The sequence below is a fragment of the Lontra canadensis genome, unplaced genomic scaffold, assembly GCF_010015895.1.
Source record: "Lontra canadensis isolate GAN:19392208 unplaced genomic scaffold, GSC_riverotter_1.0 scaffold4, whole genome shotgun sequence".
Lineage (NCBI taxonomy): Eukaryota > Metazoa > Chordata > Mammalia > Carnivora > Mustelidae > Lontra > Lontra canadensis.
The window spans coordinates 32,325,414-32,350,334 of NW_022630998.1; the positions used below are offsets into that span (position 1 = coordinate 32,325,414).

The following is a 24,921-nucleotide window of genomic DNA, read 5'->3' on the forward strand; positions in this document are numbered from 1 at the left end:
GTGGGTGCGAGCTAGCTAGGAGGTGTTTACAGCTGCTGTCATGGTTCGTACGCTAAACTGCATCGCCGCTGTTTCCCAGAACATGGGCATCGGCAAGAACGGGGACCTACCCTGGCCCCCGCTCAGGTACCTGCCGGGCCGGGGGTCGATTGGGTTTGGAAGAGCTAGCGCGGGGTCGCGCAGACACTTGCGGCGGGAGGAGGGGGACGGACTTGGCACCCGAGAGGACGAGAGCTGGACCTGGGCTTCCTTCCGCCATCGGGAGCCGGGAGGCCACGTTATTGATTTCCGTCTGCCCCTGCCGCCCGGTGAGAACATGTCCCCCCGCGGCTCCCTGCCTCAGAACAAAGTCCCTGTCCTAGAGGCCCCTCCACTCCACTCGCTCCCCACCCCGCCAGCGCAGCGCCTGTGGGTCGCTTTAGAGCTGGAGCGCGCGGAATAATATTCTGAGTAACGCTGTTTGTCTAACTTGTAGGAACGAATTCAAGTTTTTCCAAAGAATGACCACAACCTCCTCAGTAGAAGGTAATGTGGGATTTTTAGGAGATTGAGGTTTTGGAAACATCTTGCTGAGTAAGCTTACCAGTGAAGATTTTTATTTAAATGAAAAGTTATCCATGTTAATCTGGGACTTTTTGCCTTACCACTCATTTGTATGCAGTTCCCAAGGTTTGTCATACCCTTAAAAAAAAAAAGGTTCTTTCAAATTTTATATGGGCAGACGTACAGTTGAGGTACTGGGCAGAATTAGCATCTAGCTTCAGGTTTCGGTGAAGATTAGAGCATGGTAAAGAAATCAGAGGAGACCTTTGCGATTGTCCCTGCAGGATAGGATAGGGCCTGAAGGAGGGCAGTGAAGAGGAGAGAAGTCCAAAAAACGGTTCCATGATACTCAGTATGAAGATAAGGAAGGCGAAGGGGATGCAGGAAGGGATCCAGGATGAACCCATAGATGCTAAATTTAATGACAGTTGAATAATCCTGGGTGAGGTGGAGAATAAAGGAGTGGACAATTGTGCAGTTGTTAATAGTGCTAATTTTGAGGTTTGGGGATTGCAGATACAGGGAAGTAGATGAGTTGAGCTGCTGGAGAGAAGAGGATAACCAAGGAAAAGAATATGGTGGTGGGATACTCGTTTAAAACCTAAGAGACATGTATTTGGTCATAGGAGAAGGAATAGCAGAATAAAAGGGAAATGGTAAGTCAGCCAGAAGCACATGCAGCATAACTTTAACAGGACAGATACAGGTTTGTGGACCTGGGACTTAGGTCCGTGGTAGAGACAAGATAGCAAGGGCTTGAAGCTTAAGGAATTGATATGAACCACTTTCTAGAATCCAAAGTATGATCTAGTCATAGGAAAAGCATCCAATGTCTGGCCTGTTTGCTAGTGTTCAGTAAATACAGTACTTGTTGGATGAGTGGATGGAAGGGTACTGAAGGTATTTTTTTTTCTTTTTGAAGGCTTTTTTTCTTTTTTCTTTTCCTTTCTTCTATTTCCCCCAAACGTCTCTGTATGCTCTTCACTTATGTCCACCTTAATTGTTAGGCCAGGTCTGTACCATTTGTCTCACCAGAATTCCTCACCTAATGGCTCTGTTATTTTTGATACTTGATATCTCTTTACTAGCATCTAGAGCTCTGTCTTTGAAAATGCAGTGCAAATCACATAAGGGGCACCATGAATAATTGGGTTTTTAATTCTTGGAGGAAAAAACTTTCCAAATACAGAAAAACACTTAGTCGTACCACTTGTATTTTATAACTGTTCGTATTTTTAAATAAAATCATGCAAATGATAATTCTTTGAAACAGACACATGTACTTCTTTTGCTAGCCTGTCAGAATATATCAAGAATTATAGAAATGGGTATATTCCTTTATCCAGATATCTGACTCCGAGGATTTTTTTCCTAAGTAATTAAACCAAAAATGGAAGCTATGTGTATAAAGTTTCCATAGAAGCATTATACTTGAAAGAAGCACAATTGAAAGTGTTATAGCTTTTTAACTGAGTGGAATATTAAGCACTTATCTTTAAAAGTATGACTGTTAGGGGCACCTTGGTGGCTCAGTGGGTTAAGCCACTGCCTTCAACTCGAGTCATGATCTCGGGGTCCTGGGATCGAGCCCCTCATTGGGCTCTCTGCTTAGCGGGGGTGCCTAAGTCCCCCTCTCTCTCTGCCTGCCCCTCTGCCTGCTTGTGATCTCTCTCTCTCTCTCTCTCTCTCTCTCTGTGTCAAATAAATAAATAAGTAAATCTTTAAAAAAATAAAATAAAGGGGCGCCTGGGTGGCTCGGTGGGTTGGGCCTCTGCCTTCGGCTCAGGTCATGATCAGGGTCCTGGGATCAAGCCCCGCATCGGGCTCTCTGCTCAGCAGGGAGCCTGCTTCCTCCTCCTCTCTCTCTGCCTGCCTCTCTGCCTACTTGTGATCTCTGTCAAATAAATAAATAAAATCTTTAAAAAAATAAATAAATAAAAATAAAATAAAATAAAATAAAAGTATGACTATTAATATGCCTACAAAGTATACAAATATGAATAATACTATCATATCAAACAGTTAAACAAGTCTTCAATCCCCACAGTAACCCTAGAAGTAGGAACTACCGTTATCTCCATTTTATAAATAAGGAAAGTAAGACAGAGAAGATTACCATGACTTGTTCAGTAGATGCTGAATACACTGAACTTGAGCACTTGGCCCCAGAATCTTGGCTCTTCACTATTATACATGATTGCAGTTGAGTAAATATTGGATGTGAATTGGATAACGTCATAGGGGGGAAAAGTTACTATATTTAGGAAATGGGTGATAAATGTAAATTTTGGTATGCCTGTTTTAAATTTTTATTTTCAGTGCAAATCCACTAGATGTCACTATGACAATCATATCTGTGTGTGTGTGTGTGTGTGTATGTATATGAATATATGGAACTATATACTCCCCAAATATTCTTTTTATGTGATTTTCTAGGTAAACAGAACTTGGTGATTATGGGTAGAAAGACATGGTTCTCTATTCCTGAGAAGAATCGACCTTTAAAGGATAGAATTAATTTAGTTCTCAGCAGAGACCTCAAGTAAGTGCTATAATAAATTCACCGCAAAAAAATCATGTTTCATTTCTTAGGGTGGAGGTCTGTGTATGACAGATAGTGTAAATACAGTTTATTGATCAAGCTGCCTAATAGAAAGGTAATTTACAGAAAATGAATAAGCAGTTAGAGGACAGTAACTCACTCTGCTATTTAAGGGATTGATTTCACCACTGTAAAAAGTCACATTAAATCGCAAATGTGGTAACAGATTTGCCAGTTTCCTTAAACTGTTACTCTGTGGGCTCAAGTATCATTTATATAAAATAATTAGTAACTTTTTTTCTAGTTTCACATATGTTTTGGGATTTGCCAGGATTAAGTGTTTTATCCCTGTTCTGGACTCTGTCCTCAATACAATAAGATAGAAATTTTAGGATGGGCTAAAAATCAGTCATAATCTTATGTCCTATTCCTAGTTTACCACAACACCCAAGTAACATTTTATACTTGTATTCCTTACCCAGTGTCTACAGGTAAAAAATTTGAAAGTACTGAAGTCAACCTAAGGATCCTAGAGAGAAAGGAATGTCTCCACTTGGCCTGTGCTGGGAATTTTCCTGTCCTCCAGTCTAACATTGGAGTACATAGTTACCGATGCTTGGAAATGCCTGGGGATTTCATTCCAAGGAATTAGTTTATACATTTGTGTGTGCCAGCTAGATACGTCCAAAACTGTGGGGCAGGCCATAGGGAAGGGCATGCTGGAACTTTACAGCAAGGGCTGAAGTTGCTGACTGCAGGCGGAATTTCTTCTTCAAGGAAGCCTCAGATCTGCTCTGAAGCCTTAATACTGATTGAATCCTGCCCATCCATACTGAAGTTACTGAATTATCAACTTTAATCACTTCTATAATATGCCTTCACAGCAACACCTAGATTAGTGTCTGAATAATCAAGGGCTATAGCCCAACCAAGTGAACCCCTCAAAGACCATCACATCATGGGAAGGAAAAAACATTATACACCGTAGGCTAAGGGGGATCAGGCTTATATAGATTTTCTACCAAGTCCTTCCTAGGATAGCGTAGGTAAAAACGTGAAAGAAGATATACCAGAATATTTGCACTGGTTACCTCTGGATGATGAGGGATATGTTGATGTGCATCTTGCCATCTGCTGCAGTCTTCATACTGTTCTCTTCCTTTTGGTTGCTAGGATATTCTGGTTATCTCTTCGCTTGGTAGAATCCAAATTCACAGACTGTACTGCCATTCCCAGAGACTCTTTAGTAGCATATTCTTGAATACTACTCAAGTTTATTTATGGCTAGCTTGAGCTAAAACAAACATAAAGAAATCTCAGTGGGGAACATACTCAGTTGAGCCAGCAAATCTCCTCAAATGATGAGTCTAATTTCTTCTTTATGACCCCCACCTGTGGTGTATGTAATTGGGTTTGGTTGTTCTCTTATGTATTTATATATAACATTTGTTGTGATATTTCGCTTGTTTTTTTAAAGGCAGAAAATTTCAAGTCTTTATTATCAAGGAAAAAAGGTTATCAGTCATGAACACGTCTTAGAGTTTATTTTTTGCCCTTCCTTCTGGTTCCCTACTTGAAGGTCAATTACACACATAACCTGAGCACCTGCTGTGTGCCAGACAGTGCTAGATTTACTCTTGTAATCACTGTAGCTCATGAAGTCTTTTGGAAATACTCAATTTTTCTTCACTCAGGAAACTGAGTCCTCAAGGTAATCCCAGAATTTGCTGCCAAATACTAATTATTTTGGATAACTAGTTCCCTAAAGTATAGGGAGACAGTGCTTTTCCAAAGCTATCTAGACAATCAAGTTGTGGCTTTAAAAGAAATATTATGTAGCCACATTTGGAACACAGATTGACATTTTCTCAAAATGTTAAACATAGAGTTATCATATGACCCAGCAGTTCTACTTCTTGGTTTATGAAATGAAGGAAAAATAAAAATATATGACCACACAAGGTCAAATGTTCATAGCAGCATCATACATAATTGCCAAAATAGAAACATCCCAGATGTCCATCAGCTAATGAATGGATAAACAAAGTAGCTTATATCCATACAATGGAATATTATTCCACAATAAAAGAAGAACCAATGTATGCTACAATATGGATAACAGTATGCTGAGTGAAAACAGTATGCTGAGTGAAAAAAGCCAGAAACAAAAGGCCACATAATTCCATCTATGTGAAATTCCTAGAATCAAATTCATAGACAAACTAGATTACTGGTTTTCTTGGAGAGGGTGGGCGTGGGGAATGAATGCTAACAGATACAGGATTTCTTTTTGGGGGAATAGGAATGTTCTAAAAGTAGGGTGTGGTGGAGCACCTGGGCGGCTCAGTTTGTTAAGCCTCTGCCTTTGGCTGGGATCAGGATCTCAGGGTCCCGGGATCGGGCCCCACATTGGGCTCCCTGCTCAGTGGGGAGTCTGCTTCCCCCTCTCTCTTTGCCGGCTTCTCTGCCTACTTGTGATCTCTCTCCCTGTCAAATAAGTAAATGAAATCGTTAAAAATAAATAAATAAAAGTAGGTAGTGGTGATGGTTTTACAACTCTATGACTACACTTAAAAGTTGCCAAGTTCTACGCGCTGAAAGGGTAAATTGTACGGTATATGATTTACATCTCAATAAAGTATTTTTTTAAGCTTGAGAACCAAAAATTAAAATAAATTTTACCATAATGCTGTAACTTTGACAGCATCTTCAATAAATCCAAAATTCCTCCCATGATATAAGATGTTGTAAATTGTCTCCAGCCCATAAGTTACCTGACATTTCATAGTAGTATAATTTTTATGGTCTCACTATTATCATCCACAGTGATTAAAGCTTTCTCTCCTTTCTCCCCACCACCCACACATTTAGTATAGCAAAGACTTAATCTGTCTTCTAATGTCTGCTCTGGTACCTACTAATTTTGTGGCTTCAAGTTTTATTAACTTTAAGCCTTGCTGAAACCCAGTTTCCTTATCTACTAAATGGGATTAATAATGAGAACTTCTTAGGGTGATTTTGAGGATTAATTGAAATTTTGTATATTGAATTTCTGGCACACACAGAGTACCCTATCAATATCAGCTCCTACTCTCCCAACCATTGCTATTTGACCAAAATTACCTTATTTTCTATCTTACAGAAAATATTAATATTAATGGAAACACAGTGAACAGGCTTGTGTTCTCACTTTTGCCCCAACATCTAACTTTGTTCTTCTTTCCCTCAGTTTTAAGGTTCATAATCAGAACCCTCTCCCTTGCCCCCGCCACTTTTTATTCTAGACTTCCATTTTCCCATGTCGTCAAGACCTTGCTGTGTTGTTCCACCCTTTATTATTATTTTTTTTAAAGATTTTATTTATTTATTTGACAGGGATCACAAGCAGGCAGAGAGAGAGAGGGGAAAGCAGGCTCCCTGCCGAGCAGAGAGCCTGATGCTGGGGTCGATCCCAGGACCCTGAGATCATGACCTGAGCGGAAGGCAGAGGTTTAACCCACTGAGCCACCCACCACCCTTTAGTATATTAAACCTCAGCACAGATTACTTCTACTTTGAACTTTCTTGAGCTTTTTGTTAAATAACTTTAGTGACTTCAGTACAAACCTCAGTCATATCTATGGTCGTCTATCACTTTTGTGTTTTGAACATGTTTTTCTCTCTGAGACGCTCTGCTAAGGGATCTTTCTCCAAGGAGTATTCTCCCTCATCGCCGCACCCAGAAGATACATCCCCTCTGCTCATCTGGCATCCTCCATGCATCCCCTTTGCGTGTCCTTCACACAGTGGCCACTGCTGAGATATTTCTCTGCCTGCCAGTGGTATAGGGAGTGCTATTCTTTTTCTTTTTGTCTCTATTCCCAGCATTTAGCATATCCCTTAGCAAAGCAGGGATTCAGAAATTTTCACGGAATAAATGACGAATAGGTGATTTATAAATCTAGAACCATCCTGTTTTCTAACCTGCCTTTCCCCCCCATTTGATATATTGAAAGATTAATTTCTATAAATATTTGTAGTGGCTGCATAGTATTCAATTAAGAGGATAGAGCCTACTTGAACCAATTTTCAATAGTCGGACATCCCATTTCAAAGACTGAGTTTGAAAGGCTTTAAATTGAACTCTTTTTTTTTTTTTTAAGATTTTATTTATTTATTTGACAGAGATCACAAGTAGGCAGAGAGGCAGTCAGAGAGAGGAGGAAGCAGGCTCCCCACTGAGCAGAGAGCCCGATGCGGGGCTCGATCCCAACAACCTGGGATCATGACCTGAGCGGAAGGCAGAGGCTTTAACCCACTGAGCCACCCAGGCGCCCCCCCCTTTTTTTTTTTTTTTAATTTTGGTTAAGATATTATTCTAGCCTAGGGTTTTTTGTTTTCCAATAAGCTTTCCCAACCGTCTCTAGGGAAATTGAGCCAGAATTTCATCTGCCACATCGTCCTCTTTCACATCAGGCACAGTGGAAAAGATAATGTTTATATGGTACCCTGCGGTAATCAAATGAGGCTGCTCAAGGCCAGAGGACACTGATCTTAGGGATTGCTTAAATTAGGCCACACCCTCCTGAGGTCTGAGGGTTCTAGAATAGGACACCTTTGTAGTATGTGACCATCAGCTGAGAATCTATTGTCTGTGTGGGAATTTGCAGCTCAAGACTCCAGCATCAGGCTGCTGGAGTTCAAATCCCAGGTCCACCATTTCCTAGCTCTCTAACCACTGGTTTCTTAACGTCTCAGCCTCAATATCCTCTATAAACAGGAATAAAAGTACTTACAAAGGACTGCTGTTTGCATTAAGTGGTATGAAGCATGTAAAGCACTGCTTCATCCCACTATATGGGAGAACAAGGGGGCACTGCATAAATGTTAGATATTTTCTTTCTACTATAACTATCCATCAGGTAAAAAGCAGCCTTTTTTGAATAGGGCCTTTAAAGAGAAGGATGGAGAGGCACCTGGGTGGCCCAGTTGGCTAAGTATCTGCCTTCGGTTCAGGTCATGATCCCAGATTCCTGGGATCAAGCCTGGCATTGGGCTCCCTGCTCATCAGGGAAGCCTGCTTCTCCCTCTCCCTTTGTCCCTCCCTCTGCTTGTTCTCTCTCTCTCTCTCTCTCTCTTTCTATCAAATAAATAAATAGAATCTTTAAAAAAAAAAAAAGGATGGAAATATCATTAGAGTGCCTATAATGTACATTACCTTTCTTTTAATCCTCATCCCAGCCCTCTGAGAGAATTCGACTCTTAAGTTTGTAGCAAGATATCAAGCATATCCACTTGTTTCTTGACTGCATACAACCACATACCAATTATCTCTTGTCAGGGAATACAATCTCTGTTAGCTTAAGATAAATATAGGAAGGAAATTTAGCAATGAAATAAGTCACAATATTGAGTGCTTGCTATATTCTGTTTACTTTGGTCGTCTCTAGGATTTGTGCTTCCACAGAATGAATACAGTGGGCTAATGAACTCAAACATTAGCTCAACTTTTTGCTAATTTTTTTCTACCCATCTTGGATCAAGGGTTTCCTGTGAAACTTATTCCTAAACTGCTAAGTAGCAACATTTTGCAGAATCATTTCCTCTATGTCTCTATGATAACTAAAATCTGAAACAAATCCTTTGCTTTCCTTTTCCAGACTCACTATGAAAGGGCAAAGAAGTAGTCTTCACCTTAGGCCCTTGCACCATTTCAAGCCATTGTTCCACAATCTACACAAAATGTGTACCCCGTTAATTTAAAGTCCAACTATTTATACCACCTTCTAAATTACTTTGCTATAACCCACCAACTTCTAGGATGCCCCTTCCAGTTCTTCTCATATGTCAGTTCCTAAGTCACCATTTTCCATTCTACCCCGACTCCTATCATCATTCCTGATTTTAGCATCCTCAAATACTAACACCACCTTAACTCTATTTCAGGCATTCTAGACTACCTTCTCCAAGTTCAAATCTGTTTCTTATTCAGTTCTTCCCCTAGCCTCATCCAACCTAGTCGCTGCAGCTGCCCTGACATCTTAGAGAATCCCTTGGCTCATTTAACCTCACACAGGCCTCCATATCTTTTCCAGCTTTTAATCAAAATATACTCTTTGTGCTCTTAACTCCTTTAGAGATGACAAAGAGTGAAATAAGTAAAATGTCTGTCAAAGAGGTGAGGGAGGAGGCAGCCAAAAGAATGAATGTCTCCATTAGATCTTGATTAACTATTGTTATAACTACAAGTTCAAAGGCAGTTATATAATTTTTTAAAGCATCAGTCTGAGAACTTGACATTGAATTGTAATTTCTGTTCTCTAATTACAATGGAAGCCAAATTCTACATGTTTCAACATTTATAAAGGGAATTACAGCCCTCCCCCAACTCTAACAACCAACCCCCCCAAAAAACAGTTGTGGAGATAGGGAGAGATTAACCTGAAGATCTAACCCTGAAATTAATTAACTTTTCCTCCTTTGGGTTTTCTTAAATTTTTAAAATTGGGGTTGGGCTCTGGAGGGACAAAGGGAGAGAGAGAATCCCAAGCAGGCTCCATGCCCAGGACAGAGCCCAACACAGGGCTTGATCCCACAACCCTGAGATCCTGACCTGAGCTGAAATCAAGAGTCAGACATTCAGGTGCTTAGCCAACTAAGCCACCCAGGTGCCCTTCCTTTGGATTTTTAATTACAGAAACAACATGCTAATTTATTAATACTTCATCCATCTCTGCATGTTTGAAACATGAAAAATCTTTTAACTCATTCCCCATTCATCACATATTAAGAGTATGAAAATCATTCTAGGGCCTCCTGGGTGGCTTAGTCAGTTGAGCTTCTGACCCTCAATTTCTCAGGTTTCTCAATTTCTCAGGTCGTGAGACCAAGCCCCACATCAGGCTCTGAGCTTTGAGCCTGCCTAAGATTCTCCCTCTCCCTCTCTCTCTGCCCTAACCCCCAACCCCCACACTCACAAGCATACTCTCTCTCAAAAAAACCATTCCATACTAAAGTCATTCAAACATGCTAATCCCTAACATTTTATTATAAATCTTTCAAACGTGCAGAAAAAACCTTACAGTAAATACCTGTATATTTACCAGATACATTCTACCATTAATGTTCTACTATGCTTGTTTTACCATTCATCCATACATTAATTGGTCTTGTTTTTTTTTTTATGCATTTCAGAGTAACTTGTAGACATTAGTATGTTTTCCCTTAAATACTTCAGCATACATATGATTAACTAGAGTTCAGTATTTCACTAGCTTTATTCTTTTAAGATAAATATATACAGTGAAAATATAAATAAATATATATACAATGAAATATACAAGTCTTAAATGTATTTTGCTAAATTTTGACAAATGTATGCACCTTTATAATCCCATATCAAAAATAGAGAACATTACCATAACCCTTCAAAAGTTCCCTTATGCCTCTTCCCAGTCAATCTTTAACCCCATCCCTCTGGAGACAACTATTCTTATACTATTTTTCCACCATAAATATCACAAGACACCAGAAGTGTTTCTGTTTTTTGATTCATTGTGAACCATACATACACAAATGTGGTTTCTTTAAAGGATTCATATTTATGATGATTTGGGTTTTATAATTAATTGCTTAATATGATTAGGTTTTATAGAAATTATTTCTAATTCTTTTTTTAACCTCAGGGAACCTCCACAGGGAGCTCATTTTCTTGCCAAAAGTTTGGATGATGCCTTAAAACTTATTGAGCAACCAGAATTAGCAAATAAAGTGGACATGGTTTGGATAGTGGGAGGCAGTTCTGTTTATAAGGTAGGTAAAATTATAAAGAAATGTTCTACCCCACTTTCTTTCAGCTCCCCTGCCATCTGAACTTTAAAAAAATTAAGCCATGAGCAAAGGAAGCATATTATCCCCACTGTTAGCTAGACATATTGTCAATTTGAATTATTCATTTTAGATACTATCATGAAAACTAAATAAAAATATAAAAGTGAGTTTTTAAGCCTGTTGGAGTTTATTTTCAATTCAAAATAGTTAATGTTTCTAATTTAAAAACATTCTAAATCCTTCCCTTAGAATCATACTTGCATTGCACTGTTTTCTGCTCTCTGGATGTGCTTTGATATACTGAATTATTCCCCTTTTTTTCATGGATATATATGTTCTCACTGATAAAGGGATGGGGCTCTCAGTTGCTGTATACTGACTAGATGTATATGAATTTGTGAAAAGCAGAAAACTTTCCCTTAACAATTTTTATATAATATGAGGGCATGGGAAAAATACTATATGATTTCATAATATAAGGAAAATCAGGTAAAAGAGAAAATAGTCTGCACTTTTTTTTTTGTACACTCATCATGCCATGAATTCATAGGGAATGGGTTCCAGCATCTCAGCCTCCTTCCCTGAAGGAGGTGCTTCACTTGAACCCAAGTACCTTTCTCTATGCTTCCTTCTTTTCCTGATCATTTTCTTTCACACACTTCAGGAAGTTATCTCAGCTCTTGAGGGCTTAATATGATGAATATGCTCTTGGCAAGAATCTTGTCCTTCAGTTGTTTTCAACAGTGCCGACAGCATGCTATACCCTTGTAGACTCTTCTAGCTTTGCCATGTCAGCATTCGTGGAGTGTTCCTGTTTGAACAGTGCCCTTTCCCTTGATGTCCACAATATCACTTTTCTTGTAGATTCCCATGTATGTGGCCACAAGAACAACTCCATGTTTTCTAAAAGGCCAAGAGAACATATAGCAGATACCTCTCCTCTTTCCCTTGGTGCTAGTCATTTTGGTAAATTACTGGAAGACGGAGGCTCTGACCCAAAGCTTTTTTCTTTTTTTTTTTTTGGTAAGATTTTATTTTTAAGTAATCCCTGTACCCAATGTGGGGTTCAAACCCACAACTGCAAGATCAAGAGTCACACACTCCACAGACCGAGCCAACCAGGTATCCCAAAATATTCCTTATTCTTGATACCAAAATTTTCAGCTTTCAAAATTTTTGAGAATATTAAATAGAATTTTTTGACTCTTAAAACACTAATGAGAGATTAGCATTTTGTGGGAAGGAAAAAAACCAGCCCTACACTTTGGTGGCTTGTGGTGACATATATACCCAGAGATTGTTTTATAAAGAAGAGATATACCAGGATCCCAGACCTGTTTCTACAACCTTTGGTTTGCTTTATTTGTATTATGAGGAAATGGACATTTTCCTTTGATCTTGCAACCTAGGATGAATTTCTAAGAAAACAAGTCGGTTTTTTATTTTGTTCAATATGCATTTTGAATAATTTAATACTATATTGACTTCAAAATACATTCCTTATAAATATTCAAAATTAAATATAATTATATAACTTGGTATATCTATATCTATATAAGTCATAAGGAAGTAGAACCTCTAGCTGATAATTTTGCTTTTTCCACCTGCCTCACATCACAATAGTTTGTAGAACAAGCTTATCTTCCCTGGGGCCAGCCTGTTTTTGTAAACAAAGTTTCACTGTAACACAGCTATGCCCATTGGTTTAGTATTATCTATGGCTGCTGTTGCCCACAAAGGTAAGAAAGAAACCATACAGTCCACAAAGCCTGAAATGTTTAGCATCTGACCCTTTACAGAAAACCTTTACCATATAGCATTTCCTTGGATACAGACCTTCAAATGCTTCTGTGGTTGGTCCCATTCAGTTTCTCTAATTTGATAAAGTAAAAATTAGTAGAATTTTTTTGATTGGGGCAAGGGAATTTATGATTTAATATATGCTGTAGTAAAAAGCCAAAAATAAAAAGTAATATTGGTTATATGCCCCTATTTGGAATTTCAAGGCTAACACACTTGAATTACCCTTTTTTGTTTTTGTTTTTTTTCTTCCACAAGCTATTTGAAAATCAAGGGTTATTGCTTTCTTGGAGATGCAATTAGGACTCTTGACTTTTTATTAGAGTTTTAAGATACTTGTTTGAGGGCAGTTTTGTTTTGTTTTGAAGTTTTATTTATTTATTTCACAGAGGAAGACACAGTGAGAGAAGGAACAGAGAAGCAGGGGGAGTGGTAGAGGGAGAGTCAGGCTTCCCGCTGAGCGGAGCAGGTTTTTTCTATAGAAACTCAACAGTACCATAGGCAGTAGTTAGAAAAGCCATTAACAATATAAGGCCAAATACAATCATTAGCAACAAGGGGCTAAGAAAGTAAATTACCTACTAACATTATTACTATCTCCTAAGAAATGGAAGCATTATTAAGATCTGTGTAAATGTACGAAGTATGCCCTTGGGGTTTTCAATAATCAAAGGCTCATGAAATTATACTATTTTGTCCATATATATGCAAATTTTTCTATGGAGAATAACTAAATAATTTATAGTTCTTAATTCTTAAACAACTACCAAAGAAAAAAGATAATACTGAATGCTTAAATGAAAAAAAAAGAGTTCATGTCAGCAAACTAGAGGCCAGAATATATTTAAACTCACTGTCATAATTATTGATAATGATTAGTCCCATTCTCAAAATAACTAAGACATACTTTTCGGGACCCCAAAATAAAGAATGGGATATTTAAATAGCATGCTTTGGAGGTAACAGTTATGTAGCATGTCTCTAATACCTAGTACAAACTTGACTGTATAATTAAAACAAACAGAAATCTTAAGAGTTTCTATTTCTTTTGACAGATAAATTAAGAAATTAATGCTTTTTTTTTTTTTTTTTTTTCAAAGGAAGCCATGAACAAACCAGGCCATCTTAGACTATTTGTGACAAGGATTATGCAGGAATTTGAAAGTGACACATTTTTTCCAGAAATTGATTTGGAGAAATATAAACTTCTGCCAGAGTAAGTAAAATGTTATTAATTTGTCTGAAGCACTTTTGGATTTCCTGTTTAAGAATTATAGAAAGAGTAATACTCTTCAGATTGAATTTGGAGTAGTTATGTTTTCTACAGACAAATACATTGGGAATTTTTGGAAATCTGCTTTAACAAACTTGGGAATGTTTAAGTTCTAATCACCTTGCTGAAATCTAGAGAGTAGTCATTAGTTCATTCCACGAAATCTGTGCTGAGCATCAGATGCTGTCTTGGGCACTGGAAAAATAGTTCTTACAAGACAGATGCTATCCCTGCTCTCTAAGATTAGATTCTTTGTAGTAGAGGAAGAGGGTAGCAAATGAGAAACATCAAGAAAGTTGCTATATGGAGAATTGAAATACAGTGATGTGGTAAATACTGTATTGTCTGAGAAGTCCTCTCTGAAGAGTGGTATCTACGCTGAGATCTAAAATGGCAAGAAGCCAGCCATGCAAAGAGCAGAGAAGAGCATTCCAGAAACCAGAAATAGTGTAGACACCAGAGGGCAGGAACAATTATGGTGTGCTCCCTGACCCTGCAAGCCACCGTGAGCATTGTAAGCAAGCAGGAGGCTAGAAAGGGTCAGACCAGATGCAGGTTTAGAGGGTTTGAATAGAGAGCGAGCGATACTGTTCCAGCTGTTTGTGGAGAACGGAAGGGAGGGAGCAAGAGTGAATCTGAAAGACCAGTTGGCTATGAGAGTTGAAGCAAAAGAGTAAAGGATTTGGATAGCAGTGGTGGAAATCAACAGAAGGGGTTACACTTGTTTTACTATGGAGTTGTGATTTTAACATGAAACTGCCTGATTTTGAAGACTCCTAGCATTTTAGTTTAAAGCACTTTTCATACTTCAGTATGAAAATTAAAAATAATAAAAGAAAATTTAAAAAGCACTTTTCAGCTCTTGGCTATGGAGAGTAAAAGATCAATTGTATCCACACTTTCAGACTAGGTTTTAACACATTCTTTCAAATAGTCTCAGTTGAATCCAGTCATTATTTAATTTTGAGTTTGTTTTGGGAAATACCTCCTAAAAGAACATTCAGAGTCAAGTCTAAATACATGGATGGCCAGGCTTTAAAGTAACCGTCCATAGAGTAATACGTAATAGTCATGAATCTAATGAAGTGTGTGACTGATTTCCTTGGGCTTTTAACTAGCTGTAAAGAAAACTGAAAATTTTAAGAGCTCTATAAGTATTCTAAACAGCTGAAGTACAGCCTTTTGCTTAGTCTTCAAAGGTGACCACATAGAAAAATCACACTTAGTGATTTTGTATATATTTATGAAATCAGCTATATTTCTTTGTCACATCTTATATGTTTTCTCTTATACGGCTTAGGTTGCTATTCTCATATTATGTGAATATTGATCTCTGCTGTCCCTCATTCCATCTTTGCTGCTAACAAAAAGAAAAGATTACTGTGTGAATTTACCTTTCCAAATCCTGTTGCTCTTCATCAGACCTCTTTTCAGAACCGACTCTGGGATCCTTGATAACTTAAAATATTTTACTACCATCCTGGCTCTTGGCTCTTAGAAATGAAGAATTTAACATCTTTACTGAGTGATGATTCACACATCACAGCATTCACCCATTGAAAGTATATGTTCAGTGGTTTGAATATATTCAGATTTGTGCAACCGTTACTACAGGGATTCCCTTAAAGAATTTTGCTATCTAAGCAGTATTTATTTTTCTAAACCATAAATGTGTGATGTCTTCTCCTTATTTAGATACTATTATAAATGGATCTTTTTCATCATTTTATTTTCAAACTGTTCATTGGTAATAAAACCAATAGAATCAATTGTAATAGATATACAATTGATTTTTTTTTATTGATCTTGTATCCTACAACCTTACTGAACTCATTTATTCTAATGTTAGTGAATTCCTTAGGACTTTCTGTATGCAGGATATACATTTACAAATAGAGGTAGTTTAACTTCTTCCTAATCTGCATTTTTAAAATTTCTTTTTCCTACCACTTGCTCTGGCTAGACCCTCCTGTGCAGTTACGAACAGAAATGGCAAGAGTAAGACATCCTTGTCTTGTTCCTCCTCTTAAGGGAAGGCATTCAATCTTTTACCATTAAGTATATTACCTGTGGGCTTGTCATACATGCCATTTATCTCATTGAGGAAGATTTGTTCTATTTCTCCCTCATTGAATATTTTTATCATGAGGAAGTGTTGGATTTGTCAAATGCTTTCTCTGAGTCATGAGATAATCATGTGGTCTTTGTCTTTAAAAGGTTATTAATACAGTGTATTACATTGATTTTCATGTTAAACTATTCCTACATTTCCAGGATAAATCCATTTTGTAGTAATATACAGTCCTTTCTATATGTTCCTGAATTCAGTTTGCTAATATTTTGTTAAGGATTTTTGCATTTATATTCATAATGGAATGTTGTATATAATTTTCTTTTTCTGTAATGTCTTCACCTGGTTTTGGTGTCAGAAGAATTACCAGCCTCACAGAACGTGTTAGGAAATGGTTTCATTCCTCTTGTATTTTTTTGGAAGAGTTTGTGAAGAATTGGTATTGGTTCTTCTTTAAATGTTTTAGGAAGTGGCGCCTGGGTGGTTCAGGTCATGATCCCAGGGTCCTGGGATCGAGACAGCATTGGGCTCTCTGCTCAGCAGGGAGCCTGCTTTCCCCTCCCTCTCTGCCTGCCTCTGCCTATTTGTGATCTCTCTCTCTGTCAAATAAATAGATAAAATCTCTAAAAAATAAAATAAATGTTTTAGGAAGCATTTTTAAGATTGGGGGGGGGCAGACAAGAAGAAGGAGAGAGAGAATCCCAAGTGGAGTCCATGCTTACCATTGAGCCTGGCATGGGGCTCCATCTTATGACTCCGAGATCATGACCTGAGCCAAAATCAAGAGTTGGATGCCACTCAGACACCCCTAGAAAATTTTAATTGTGGGTAGATTCAGATAGGAAATTGCTAGCCAAAGCCAAAATCCAAGGAAATTGCTCCAAAATGGACATTCTAAACAAGGCTATGAAAGAAAAAAGTCTTTTTTCATTGCATCATTTGATGGTTTTCTTACCTTCAAGCCTGTACCAACAAAATAATAGCCTCTTAAAGGTGAGGTGGAAGGAATCCCCTAAGGGTAAATCTGGGGTAGGTCAATCTTTGATGAAGTAGAGAAAAAGGAAAACAAAGGGAATATACCTTGTTCCTGGAAGTTTGTAATGTTGCTCAATTCTTGAGCTGCTTTCTCTCCAAATCTCTATATACTGAGGAACTTAGAATTGCTCCCTACTGTCCAGAAATGAACTCTGATCATTCTCTACCCTCCCCTTATTCTTTCCCCACAGCTACACTTCATTTAGACCCATTATCCCTATTAGTGGGCCTCTTGTGGTTCCATAAGTTTCAGTTCAAACACAGTTATCTTTTATTAACACCATACTTCCTGATAATAAAAGCACTAGTAAAAGGGAATAAAGATGAGAGGACTGTTGTAAAGTGCAAAGAGAATAAAATTAGAAGTTAGGTGAAACCACAAGCGGTAGAAACCTAAAAGCAGAAATTAGTCTTAACAAAGTAAGGTTTGACTTTGTGTCTGCCTTTTTCCCCCATGGGTCATTGTCTGCAATTCGTTTTTTCTTTTTTTCTTTTTCTTTTTTTTTTTTAAATGACAGCACCATGCCAGCCTGTCCTCTAAGACTCTGCCCTCATTCTTCCTGTCTGGAAGAAATCTTTCTGCCTCAGACAATTTCACACAAGGCTTCAACCAAACCAGCAGGCCCAAATATTTTCTATCAGCAGTTTTCTGCTTAATGAGCCCCAAACAGGTTTTCCTCTTAGTTAACAATCTTCTGTATTAACCTTTCAGTCAAAGAGGATAAAGACCAGACGAGGTCTTTGAAACAGTAGTTGGCTCCAGAGCTGGTACAGATGTCCCTTATCAATGGACAACTCGAGGAGGGTTTTTGGCCTACGTTTCCTCTTCTGTTACCATGACGTCCTAACAAGTCAACAGGATCCTTATTCATGTTATTTGTCTTTCTCCTGAGCCTGTGCTTGCTATAGAGCTTTCATTTTATTTTAGTTGTGAGTTGTTTCTTATGGATAACTGCTTTAGGAACTCTACCTATTAGACTTTACATTAAATCATCTCTGTAATAGTCTCATGATACTTTGTCATTTCAGATCTTAATATCTTTTCATATTCATTGGATTCCTTACTGCTTGAAGATTCTAGAGCTGGATTTCTTTCTGGGTGGTTCATATAGGAGGTATTTCCAAATCCTGTTAGGCTTAAACTCGGAGTTCATATGTGGCTCCTAGGCCATTGGGAAATATGATGGTGGGGTAGTTATGGTCATTATTAAAATAGACTGAATATGTGAATATTGTAGAAAGTAAAATTAAAGATAAATAGAAATGAATTTCAGTTTCACAGAGCAGATTAACATTAATACTGCAGCTAGTGACCATAGCCAGCCAATAGCATGGTATTTCTGTTACTATTATTCATGGTTTGTTTGGTTTTTTTAAGATTTTATTTATTTGTTTGACAGAGATCACAAATAGGCAGAGAGGCAGGCAGAGAGAGGGGGGAAGCAAGCTCCCCACTGAGTGGAGAGCCCGATGCGGGGCTCGATGCCAAGACCCTGAGATCATGACCTGAGCTGAAAGCAGAGGCTTAACCCACTGAGCTACCCATGCGCCCCTTATTCATGGTTTTAGAAATAATTTTGATACTTTGCTTTTATTTTATTAACTGAGAATCTTGATACTCTTGAGAATTTTACACACAGACAAAAATGTAAATGTTACTTTTGCTGACTCATTCCAAAGAAACTAAAGTCATGGTTAAACGTTGGCCTCATAAAATCATTTCTTTAAAAATTAAGGAAAAATGCTTATTGCTATTAAAACAGTGGAACAGGGCACCTGGGTGGCTCAGTGGGTTAAGCCTCTGCCTTCGGCTCAGGTCATGATCCCAGAGTCCTGGGATCAAGCCCCGCATTGAGCTCTCTGCTCAGCGGGGAGCCTGCTTCCACCTCTGTCTCTCTCTGCCTGCCTCTCTGCCTACTTGTGATCTCTCTCTCTCTCTCTCTGTCAAATAAACAAATAAAATCTTTAAAAAGATAAAAATAAAAAAAATAAAACAGTGGAACAAAAACAGCTTAGAAAATGGTTAGTAATAGAAACATAGCTTCTCCCTCTGAAATATAAGTTTCTCAAGAAAAAACAGCTTTTTCATCTCCTTATACATCATTATGCTGTTACTTTATGTCTCTAATTATATTTCTTATCACATGGCATCACCCCTCATTAGTGTTATTACTCAGCATTGTACTGGATATCAAAACAGATTTTTTTCCTGTATTATCCTTACTACATTGAGTTTAGAAAATATGGAGATGAAACCAAATGAAAATATTAAAAGGTAACATTTGTAGAGCACTTAATGTAAAATCATGAACTCAAAAAAAAAATAATAAAAATTTTTAAAAAAGAAAGAAAAAATCATGAACTCAGTGCTAAATTATTCCTAAAGACAAAGACTGTGTTCATAACTAAGTATCACAGAGTAGAACCAAAGTGAGACACAAATCTGAGTAAAGCAGTATTCCTTCTCACCACCTGGAGCATATGGGGGTGGGTAGCCCACAAATACTGATGAAGTACAAGATTTGGGTTGGAGATGGGAGTGGTCAGTACAGCCTTCAAATGGAGAACCGGGGTTTTGGTTTTCTTTGCCCGTGGTGGTTATTTTTCAGTGGGGGAAAAAAAATTTATTGTGATGAGAATAAACATGAAACCCACTCTCAACAAAATTTTCATTATACAATACAGTGTTGTTAACTGTAGGCACACTGTTGCACAGCGCATCTCTAGAACTTAATCATCTTGCACAACAAGCTTTCTTCCCTTTGAACAGCAGTTCTGTCTTCCCTTCCCCCCAGCCTCTGTCAACCACCATTCTACTCTCTGTTCTTATTAGTTTCACCGTTGTAGATACTGCAGTATTTGTCCTTCTGTGACTGGCTTATTTCATGTAGCCCAGTGTCCTCCAGGCTCATCATGTTGTTGCATATGGCAGGATTTCCTTCTTGTTTGAGGAAGAATAATATTCTATTGTATGTATATAGCACATTTTCTTTATTCATCTGTTGATGGGCATTTAAGTAGCTATTGTGAATTAGGCTGCAGTGAACATGGGAGGGCATATATCTCTTTGAGATCATGATTTGTTATCAAAAAAGCCCCCAAGAGATAACAAGTGTTGGTGAGGAGGTAGAGAAATTGAAACTCGGTTATACATGTTGGTGGGAATGTAAAATGGTGGAGCCACTGTGGAAAACAGTACAGAAGTTCCTCAAAAATTAAAAAAGAGAACTGCCTAAGATCCAGCAGTTCTACTTCTTGGTGTACACCCAAAGGAGGGCCTGGGTTTTGAATTGGAAAGTGGAGGGAACACAGAGCTTACTGAGAGTTAGAAAATACCACATAAACAGTGATGCCAGGAAAAGAATTGCAGTAAGCCACACACTGGGAAACTGAGCATTGAGTGGCAGGGAGGACACAGAACTTCAGTTCTGCTCTAAGCAGCTGATGGTTGTATTTTGTTTTTCCTTTGCTCAGATGAGAAATTTGATACCAGGTGTGAGATTTGCAAAATGTTATTAAGCAATTTCATACTAGCTGATTGATTAGTGGAAAGAAAAGAGAAACTGCTGACAGTGGTTAGTTTTTGGACAAAAGAATTAGGGGTCAGAAGGGAAGGAGAAATTGCCCTTTTCGTTTTCTAACTTTCTATATAGTTTGAAAGTTTTTCTTTCCATTCCCATATGTAGTGTACTTGGAAAATACCCAGTTTCACAGTGGCTTACCATTGTGAAGAAAAAAAGGAAAGGAAAACTTTTATTTACCTTATACACTATTGATGCCTCTTGGCCGAGAGTCAAGGAAGCTTTTTTTTTTTTTTTTTTAAGATTTTATTTATTTATTTGACAGAGATCACAAGTAGGCAGAGAGGCAGGCGGAGAGAGAGGCGGAAGCAGGCTTCCCACCGAGCCGGGAGCCCAATGTGGGGCTCCATCCCAGGACCCTGAGATCATGACCTGAGCCAAAGGCAGAGGCTTAACCCACTGAGCCACCCAGGCACCCCACAAGGAAGCTTTTTAATTGACGCATTATTATGCATGTTTTTCTTTTACAGATACCCAGGTGTTCTTTCTGATGTCCAGGAGGAAAAAGGCATTAAGTACAAATTTGAAGTTTATGAGAAGAACGATTAATGTGAAGGTGTTTTCTGGTTTATTTCAAGTTAGTTGTTCCCCCTCCCCTCCAAACAATTATAGATTTTAATATTAGAAAAAAAAAGACTTTTGTTGACTTTAGGTCAATGGATAATTACTCTAAGCAATGAAATTTTATTAATCTTACTTAGGCTATAGTTAAGACTAATCTTAACTAGACCATATCAGATACCATTTGTGAAACATTTCTGGCTATAACTGTATGTTGCCCATCAAGGACCAGCACCTTCCTAGGGTAGCATATCTACCAAGAGCCTAAGTGAGACAATCCCCTGATAGCATAAGTTGAAACCAGGACTTAGAAAGATAGGACTAGACAGATTGTCCAAAGGTCAGAAATGGATTATAAATAGAAGAGCTAGAACTCAGATATTAAAAGAAAATTAGATCAAAATAGGAACTTTGAGTTCTCTATGCATATCACACTTCTGAAAAAAGTTCTGTTCACTCAGAGAATCTGTAAGTTGAGAACTCTAGTATATTCCATAGGCCTAATAAAGAGGCAGGTAGGATACTACCTTTCTAAAGGTTAAAAGAGAAGGTCTGAGACCTCTAAAAACTCTGCAATCTTCAGTGAGATTCCATGGGATGTTACAATGATAGAAGAACAAGAAGCTGGCCTATATAAAAAGAGATTTAATAACAAGTATATGGCTAGAACTAGAAATTAAAAAGATAATGAATTGAAAATGGATAAAGCTAGAAACCAAAATTACAGAGATGGAAATTAAATTAAACTTCACTGAATTAAAAAATGAAAATTAAAACACATTTTACCTGTCATGTTAGCAAAGATGTGGATTGTTAAGTATCCAAAGAAATAGCATTTTATGCCTTGTAAATTAATCCAACCTTTTAGAATTTAAGTAGCAATATCAATTAAAATTCAAAATATTCTGTGTTTGGGCCCAGAGCTTCCACTTCCGGAAATTAATCCTGAATAAAGAGATGGACCCAAGAATATTTGTTGCACCACTTTTTTAAAACTTGGAAATAGCCCAAATAACAATAAAGAAGTAACTAACCAGTATGGCTACAAAATTTAATATTGTCTGTAGCAGTTAAAAGCAATGAGGTGCTGACAGGAAAATGCCCAAGACTACTAAATAAAAGAAGCACATTGTGTATAGTACCTAAAAGTTTTAATAAGTGTATGTAGTATGTGTTGGAAAATGTGTGCTGTAAACTGTCGAGAGTATCAGAGTTGGGTGTGTTATTTTATGCATTAGGTCTGCCTATTGTGATTAGATTTTTTTTTGAAGCACCATGTGTTTGTTTTCATGCACAGTCACTTAAGATAATAATTGAGCCATTTATTTTCAAGGGTCACACAAAATTCCAAAGACTGATTGCTAGGGAGCCACCAGGCTGTCTCTGGTTTGTTCATCTTTCAAGATAAAAAATCAAGTCTTACTTTTTCCAGGTTGATTTATGAAACAGCACTGTAAAGTGATGATAATTTGAGACCAAAATGTAAATGGTATAACATGCACATGTGTTTTAAATATTTAGGTTAGCCCATTTTGTTTCTGTGAGGTTGAAATTATGTAACATAACCACGTCTTAACAGATAGTGTTTCTCAAAATGTCATCCCCATTATACCTGTATGAGGAATGGGTCCCAGAATCTGCAGTACAGGGGCACATGGGTGGCTCAGTCAGTTGAGCATCGGACTCCTGATTTCGGCACAGGTCATGATCTCAGGATCCTGAGATCAAGCCCCAGGTCTGGCTCCACTCACCGTAGAGCCTGCTTAAAATTCTCTCTTTCCCTCGCCTTCTGCCCCTCCCACTCCCCTAAAAAAAAAAAGAGGAAGAAGAAGAATCTGCAGTGCAAACCAGCACCCCATATAATTCTGAAAACTACCCAACGATGTAAATCACCAGGTTATAGAGTGCTTCTGCCCTCTGAGGAAGAAAAAACCTGAACTGTTATTTCCTGTACTAGGGCATCTAAGTAAAGCAAAATAGAAAAATGAGTGAATTGTAAGTCAACACGTATGGGATTGAAGAAAGTAAAATTGTAAAGATTAGACCTGTGTGTTGCTGATCTATTTTAAGAAGTAAAGATTTTCACTTAATTAAATATGTAATAAAAATACATATGAAAGTAATGTCAGTGACTCAAAAAAGTACATAGTAAACAAATGCAAGAACAGATGTCCTTTAACAAGATGCATTTTTTATAGGTAGTAAACTAAAAACTGTATAGGACATGACCTAATTAGGCACCATGACTTTGTGAGGGAAAAGTTGGCCAGCCAGCTGCTGAAAACGTTCAGAAAAATAATGATTTCTGAAAGACTGAAACTTGTGATCAAGGATTTTCCAGTTGGGACAAACAAGAAATACATAATTAAATGAGTATGAGGATGGAATTAGAGATTCTAATGAAAAAGTATTGCTCACAAAAGGGATAGAGCCTCTGGCTAAACACAGAGGGAAAAAGACCTACAGTCTGTGTGATTGTGCTATTTCTGTGGCAAAGTAAGATTGTACTGATGACCATTTCTAATTATTTGCTCCTGACATTTCTGTTCCCCAGGAGACCTCAGATGGACCAGGAAGGTTTTCTGTCCATAAACTGACATTTCTGTTGAGTCTCTTTATTCTTGGAATAAAAAAGGGAACAAATCAGTTTGTGTGGTATTTCAAATAACTTTGCAGTCAGTAATCAAACTAGATGTGAAATTTACTATTGGATAACAAATTTTAGGTGGTCTGTACTTCTTTGTCCCCAGGACAATAGGACACACAAACCATGAGGGAATAGAGGGTTAGTCTGCAAGAAGGAGAAGATTTAGTGATGCTGAAACTCAGGAAAAAGTGCAAAGAAGAAGATTTCTACAGCACCTAAACAGCCAAAATCATTTGGGAAGGCATCCTGCATGAGACTGCGCCTTTTTCCAGCCCCTGGTCATAGCCCCCTACAAATGGCCAACATTTTGCCTGCAGGGTGGTTTTTGATTGCCAATCCTCTTTGATAGGTGAATTATCAAATCTTAAACTCAGAAGTTTCCCCGTAGCGTTTTTGATGAACTCTTTCAAGCACACAGAGAAGTTGAGAGAAATGGACATTAAGCACCCATTTATCCATCACCTAGACTCCATCATTATTAACACTCCTATCTCTGCTTTTCCACATACTTAGCTGGCCGGCCAGCAGCTTACACATTGTCAGTGACCGCTCAATCTTTGTGTACATGGGGGGTTATAAAATTTATACGTGGAAGTGCAGATCTGAAGTGTAGCATTGTACAGATTTTAATAAACCCATGTGCCTATGTGACCTAAACCTCTGTCCATCAACCCAGGAAACTCCTTTATACCCCTTGACAGTCAGTCCCCCGCCCCCAAAAGCAAGTGTGCTACTCTGGGTTTTTTTCTTCGTTGTAGGTTACTTCTGCCTGTTTCTGAACTTCCTATGAATGGAAGCTTAGGGTGTGTGCTTGGGTCTGGCTTATTTCGCTCAGCATCATTTAACTGAGAGTCACCCAAGTCACATGCATCACAGGTTTGTTCCTTTTCATAACTGACAGGCCTTCCGTTGTAGAGCCGCACTACCATTTGTTTTTCCATTCTCTTGATGAACATGTGGGCTCTTAAAGGGATTTGAGCTTGGTATTGAAGGATCTAGAGAGGTGGTGGGTACTGAAGGCCAGCGGGGAGGCAGATACATGCTCCAGGCAGAGGAAAA

At 38.1% G+C, this 24,921-nt stretch overlaps 1 protein-coding gene across 3 annotated transcripts; it reads left to right on the forward strand.

The window, feature by feature from the left end:
• DHFR (dihydrofolate reductase) lies at nucleotides 1-23,862 on the forward strand. Of its 3 annotated transcripts, none has more exons than XM_032847536.1 (7): nucleotides 1-126; nucleotides 476-525; nucleotides 2,980-3,085; nucleotides 10,750-10,876; nucleotides 13,795-13,910; nucleotides 21,125-21,231; nucleotides 23,770-23,862. In XM_032847536.1, exons 1-6 carry the CDS (start codon nucleotides 41-43, stop codon nucleotides 21,201-21,203), a joined length of 564 nt encoding a protein of 187 aa, XP_032703427.1. In that variant the 5' UTR covers nucleotides 1-40; the 3' UTR covers nucleotides 21,204-21,231; nucleotides 23,770-23,862. The 3 variants fall into 3 exon arrangements, with proteins under 3 accessions (XP_032703427.1, XP_032703436.1, XP_032703418.1); XM_032847545.1 differs by having other exon boundaries at nucleotides 21,125-21,210; XM_032847527.1 differs by lacking the exon at nucleotides 23,770-23,862 and having other exon boundaries at nucleotides 21,125-22,318.
• The last annotated feature ends 1,059 nt before the right edge of the window (nucleotides 23,863-24,921 follow it).